At 34.6% G+C, this 6,000-nt stretch overlaps 1 protein-coding gene across 1 annotated transcript in view; it reads right to left on the minus strand.

Annotated features, from left to right (window-relative positions):
• CNGB3 (cyclic nucleotide gated channel subunit beta 3) overlaps positions 1 to 5,723 on the minus strand; it is a 131,784-nt gene extending 126,061 nt beyond the window's left edge. The window contains exons 1-2 of the mRNA XM_008689117.1: positions 5,613 to 5,723; positions 2,092 to 2,173 (exon numbers count right to left, since the gene is read on the minus strand). Of these exons, the coding sequence (XP_008687339.1) occupies positions 2,092 to 2,173; positions 5,613 to 5,723 (193 nt within the window). The remainder of the gene's footprint in view (positions 1 to 2,091; positions 2,174 to 5,612) is intronic.
• Between the last annotated feature and the right edge of the window lie 277 nt (positions 5,724 to 6,000).

A 6,000-nucleotide genomic window follows, 5' to 3' on the forward strand; every position in this document is an offset into this window, starting at 1 on the left:
AAAAAGTCGACATTTAAAAATTGGGAGATTTCAAATTAAAATCTGTGTTTGCAGTCTCTCTCAATGTTTGGCAGCACTTGCCTCTCATCCCCACATGGCAGTGATTGGTTGGCTGAGTGGCCTCTGGCCTTTTTAGACAGGGCATGCATGATCCTCATTTACATTATCTGACTTCTCTCAACGTTGGAATTTATCAACCTCCGTGCTAAATGTTCTACATGTATTAACTAATTTAATTTGTACCCACAACCTAGAAGATTGATGACAGTATTATCCTTATTTTATAGACAAGCAAACTGAGACTCAGAGATGTCAACTATCTTGACTAAGGCCACTCAAAGCTATTAAGTGGTAGAGATATAATTTGAATCCAAGCGTGTCGAACTCCAAAACCAGTGCTCTTTCTAGTACAATATACTTCCGATATACTGAATTTATGTTATTGATTGAAGCAAAACTCAATTTCTTATGTCTTTTTTGTTACTTTTTTAAGTACAGGGTATTTTAAAGCCATATAGATTAGTTTTCTCTTGCTGTAGCAAACAAGCTGAAAGGCTTAGAACAACACTGGTTTGTTCTTCAGCTTACAGAGGCTGCCTGTGTTCCTTGGTGTGTGTCCCTTTCTCCATATTCAGATTGCATCACCCCATCTTCTTCTGCCTTTGACCCTCCTGCCTTCTTCCTATAAGAACCCCTTGATTATATTGAGGCCTTCTGGATAATCTTCCCATACCACGATCCTTAACTTAATAACATCAGCATTTTCCCCCCTCATGTAACAAATTCATAGTTTTTAGGGATCACAGTATGGATGTCTTTGAGGAGCCATTATTCAACCTACCATACCATACTAGCTATGGGCACCTAACTCTGATCCATTTCCACACTAAGTCACCTTACAGTATTATAAACTATTGGAGAAGTCATTTACATATCCTCTACTGGTACCAAAACATTTTTTAAAGAAGGATTTAATGTACTATAAGTGAAGTGGAAGCCCAAAAAGATGATTATAATCAAAAGAGGACTTTAGAAAGTTATTTTTTATTTGAATCCAAAATGTATCATGTTCTTCATTTCCATGGCGGATAAAAATTAAACCAGCTCTGCAGAAGATAAGAGTTCTATAATCAGAAATCAACATCTGCAGATATTGTGACATTGCACCTGCATGTTTTGAAGTGAAGAATATAAAAATACCAAGCACATATAAAAGACTATCTTTAAACACTAATAATTTTGCTTTTTCAAAACAAAATATCTTAAATATAACTGTTATTCCTATTAAAGCCTTTGAAGACATGCTAAGTCTGCAGATTTAAATGAAACTATTTTTTCCTTTCCACTCAAAAAGCTTCTCTGTTAAATGAAGCTTCCACAAGAGTTTTTATTACCAGCTATGAAAAATTAAGCTTACAAATACACTTTGAAAAAAGTATAACAAGAATAAGAATAAACTTGTCATCCCAAAGATGTGATCCTTGGTTTCATACCATTAAGGTTGTATTTTTATGTGAGAAGAACTGTTGATTTGAAACCATCGCTATTATAAAATAACTCATAGTAAAACAGAATGGTAGCAGAACATACAGGTGTATATGTCCAGTGGTTACTCAGAAAATATTGGATAGGGTCTTAAAAAAGGAATTGGATCTGCTATGGAATCACTGATACAGGGATGAGTTATGGTAGCCTTAGGAATAGATGCGATTTCTAATGGAGAGAGTTTAAAGGAAGAAGAGCAGAGGTCTGAGCATTGAAACCTTAAACATGTACAATACACATCAATTTCATTTTTTAACATTTATCTGAAATTATATTGTTCATTATATGCCTATGTTAACACAGACTTGGCCCATACTGTTTGCTACTGTGTCTCCAGTCCATAGACCAATGCCTGGCACATAGTAGGTAACAAAAATGCATCTATTGAGTAAGTGACTGAATGAAGAAATAATGTTTTTATAAACATTCAGATCTTTAAGGTAACTCAGGTATGATTTACCAGGTGATTCACCTAGTCAAGGTAACACATTTCAGAGAGATATGCATTACTTTATAGATTTTTTTCCCAATAGATTGGGTTCTGACCTTGTATTTTGGTGTGTGACTCTTCAAATGTGACGGGAGTCATCTTGGTTTGGAGAGATTTCTTCTCACTTTTGTTTTCTCTCTTTAAGAAACAAAATAAAGATTATACACCACGAATTTACATAAAATAAATTTAAATGTAAAATAAAACACAGAGTTTTTCATTCAGTGATCAGGCCAATCATTAAAGTTTATCATTTGTTTCAGGTATACTACAAATGATAATTCTTGTACTTAAATGAATATTCTTGGCTCTACTATTGGATAATCAGCCCTGACCTTCACAGCTTGCTGGCCTCAGGTACTCTCCTTTTGTCAGTGTGGCTGCTGCATCTCCCTGGCACATGTTCCTCCCAATTTCAGTCTTCACTCCCCACAGCCCTAGTATTGGTCCTGGTCTATGTCTTTAGTAGTAGAACTTAAAGTGATGGAGAGAGGAAAGTGGTCTGGTTTCTTAATTCAGAGCTCTATTCTTCTCTTAAACTTCATTTGCCTTTACCTCGTCATTTGTCTGAGCATCTAAGCTTTCCTTTGAAATGTATGTATGTCTCACTGGATGTGGTCAGTGTATATCTGAGGATGTTCCTATGGGGACAGAGTGAAATAAGGTATAAGGTTAGAACACAGAAATGTTGGCTTCCAAGCTGTTCACAGTCTAGTAGGGGAAACAAACACACAAAAATGTAAATGCAAGGAAGTGTTATAGGTGATGAGACAATGTCTGTAGAGGATAGAACAGGGCATAAATATGGTGTGGTCAATTCCACTGGAGTAGAAGGAAAGGGAGAAGACTATTACAAATCAAGATTTTTTTTTTTTTTGGATGAACAGGGCATGGAAAATATTCCAGGCAGAGCATGCCTGTTTACCAAAACTTCAAGGTGTGACTCTTATACAGGTTGGGGGAGACTAAAGTAGAAGTGGTTTAGTGGAAAAGAGTATGAGAAAATAAGCCTAGCTAAATAGGCAGGGACAAGGGCCTTGAGAGTCTCATAAGCCTTGATGTGGAGTTTGACATTACTTATAGGCACTGTATGTCAGGAACATTTTAAACTGGAAAATAAATTAATCAGATGATTTAATTTAAGCCTGACAGTAACCATATGTGTTCGGCAAGACAGCTACTATTATTCTTATGTTATTGAGTAGGAAATTGATTAAGTAGCTACAAGGATATGGATCCCTGGATATATTATGAAGTACTGGTAAAGCCTTCTGAATTCAATTAAGTACTTTTACATTATATTATGATGCTATTCAAACAATTTTCATCATAGCCTTTTTATGTATACAAATGTAGATTTATGTGAATGGTGTCTTATTCTGGATTAGTCTGAGTTTACAGATTTTGATTTATTGGTTATTGACAAATGGAAGTCACCTATGATATTTTGGTTGAGAACTAACCCTTTAAATGACACTTTAAAAGAACAATGCAAATTGATTTATTCATTCCTGAATATCTTCCTATAGGCCTCAAATCATCTATTTGTATTTCAGAAACTTGTTGTTTAAATGCCATTTTAAAACATTATATTCTGTGGATAAAAAATGGTTTTAACTTTCTGTCATTTTTAATATTTAGCATATTTGAAACTAGAGAATAACTACTTCCTCTGCCAACGTGTTATTAATCTAAAGAGTAGACACAAATAATTTCCCAGAATATGCCTTTTAAGATACAATGTGATGCCAGAAGAATTCATGTTAACATCCATAAATTAGTACCGTCGGAATGTTATGGGATATACACAAGAATTGTTCTACTTGTTTCTAGTCTAAGTACTTCTCCAGTATTATTGTTTCTGAAGGAAAGAAAACTCTATAAGGAGTTTTTGTTCTTTTTGCCTTCTCGCTAACATTCCTTTATCCTGCAAGTAGAGTATTTAGAAAGTTGATTCAACTAATATTCATTTGTTCTGAAGAAGTATAGCCTAGAGATTTGGCCCTCAGGTGCTGAAGTCAGAACAGGGTTCCAGTCCAAGCTTTGCCAGTTGTTAGCTGTGTGTAAGCAGCAAATTATAACAGGTCTCATGGTTATTCTGAAGATTTAATACAATAGTACGGAAGAGGACAGCACCTTGCCTGGCACATAGTAATTATTGTTAGCTATTACTTTCTCTGAGAGAATAATGTATTAGTTATTTTTATGTGCTCTGTTGAAAAATAATCATGATAGGCAGGGGTTAGATATCATTGTAGTGACTTTCCCAGCAAGAAACACAAGACTAGCTGAAGGAAAATACCCAGTTCAATATTTGTGATATCCCATGAGTTTTTAAACATATAAATAATTTCAAAGTGTAGGATTATTTATTTTAGAATGAGAATTAGAAAGAAGTCAAGGGCACTCTCATGAAGCAATGTTAAGCACATCCTCCGTATCTGCTCTCCATTGCAAACACAGTCAATGTTAATCAGAAATGAAAGGCAAATTTTCCAGGGCCAATGCTAAGTAATCTTGGTGTTTTCTATACTCTAGGCTCATTTAAACCTGAACCATTAGACCATGCTTTTTAGTCCCTGAGGTACACTCCTGCTTGTGCTTGACATCTTTCATCCAATTCTTTTAGATGGGAAGATAATTATTGCTCTAAAAATCTTACGTAACACTTTAAGGTAAATCTAGTCAGTAATTTATGAAAATTGTTCTATAGATAGTTGTAAGTGAATATTGATCATATAATTATCACTTTGAACTTAAATCTGTCATATAAACACAAATTACTTATAATAATAATAATAATAATAATAATAGCCATTTGGGAAGGTTCTACTATGCACTTTAGATATACTGTTTCTAGTTTATACAACAAGGCTACGAAGCAGGTATTATCTTCATTTTACAGATGAGTAGACCTAGAACTTATGAAAAATACTTATCTAGAGCAGGGTTCCTCCACTTCGGCAGTATTGAAATTTTGAACTGGATAATTCTATATTGTGAAGGGCTGCCCTGTACATTCTAGGATGTCTAGCAGCATCTCTGGTCTGTACTCACTAGATGCAAGTAACTTCTCTACCCCTGAGCTGTGACAACCAAAAATAACTCCATACATTGTCAATTGTCTTGAGTGGCAAAACTGTTCCCTTTTCAAGAACTCCTAGTCTAGAGCACTTACTGTTAAACTGTAGTTTACCACAGCCAGGATGCTTGACATTCTTTGTTTAAACTAATTCATATAGCCTATTTAATAGTTGAGAAATTATTTCATTTTAGATTATGTAGAAATGTAAATCAGCAATGAGAAGTCTTACTTGGCTTTTCCAACTCCTAATGTAGTCTTCTAAACATTTATTAATCTGTTTTAAAGCAAATATACAAAAAATAAAGCAAATATATCTAGTATATATAAAACAATGTGGATAAAACTCCAAAGACAAATAGCATGACCCAAATGGTAGCAGGTGAAACAGCAAAGCAATCTTACACACCAAAGTATATATTAAAACACTGGACAAAAATCCATCACTAGACAAAAAATGATGATAATCAAGACTGATTTAGGAATGTAGCATACCTGTCTTTTGGATTGCTGAAGCTGATTGCTTGGGTCAGGACCTCGTTTATTCTCATCGTTCCCTTCGCTAGGCTTCACCTTGTTGGATTTTATTGTCAACGATTTAAGCATTTTCTCTGAGGTGGTTCTGAAAACTTCTGTTTTTACGACTTTGTCTCAAGATAGAGCAATGTACTTTGTTTTTCTTTTCATTAGTAGACAAGCCAATTAGTTGTTTAATCGGGATTTTGTTCTCGTTAATTCCTAGAGGCAACGCTGTAGCTAGTCAGGGCTTTGGCTTAAAAGCAGCCAATTACTTTTGCTTGGGTGATTTGAATTCTGCTTATGAACTTTAAAGAGTCAAAATGCCCCTGAGAATAGTTTATAAGTGGAGGATTAAACAAAACTT

The sequence above is a fragment of the Ursus maritimus genome, unplaced genomic scaffold, assembly GCF_017311325.1.
Source record: "Ursus maritimus isolate PB19 unplaced genomic scaffold, ASM1731132v1 scaffold_9, whole genome shotgun sequence".
NCBI classification, from domain to species: domain Eukaryota; kingdom Metazoa; phylum Chordata; class Mammalia; order Carnivora; family Ursidae; genus Ursus; species Ursus maritimus.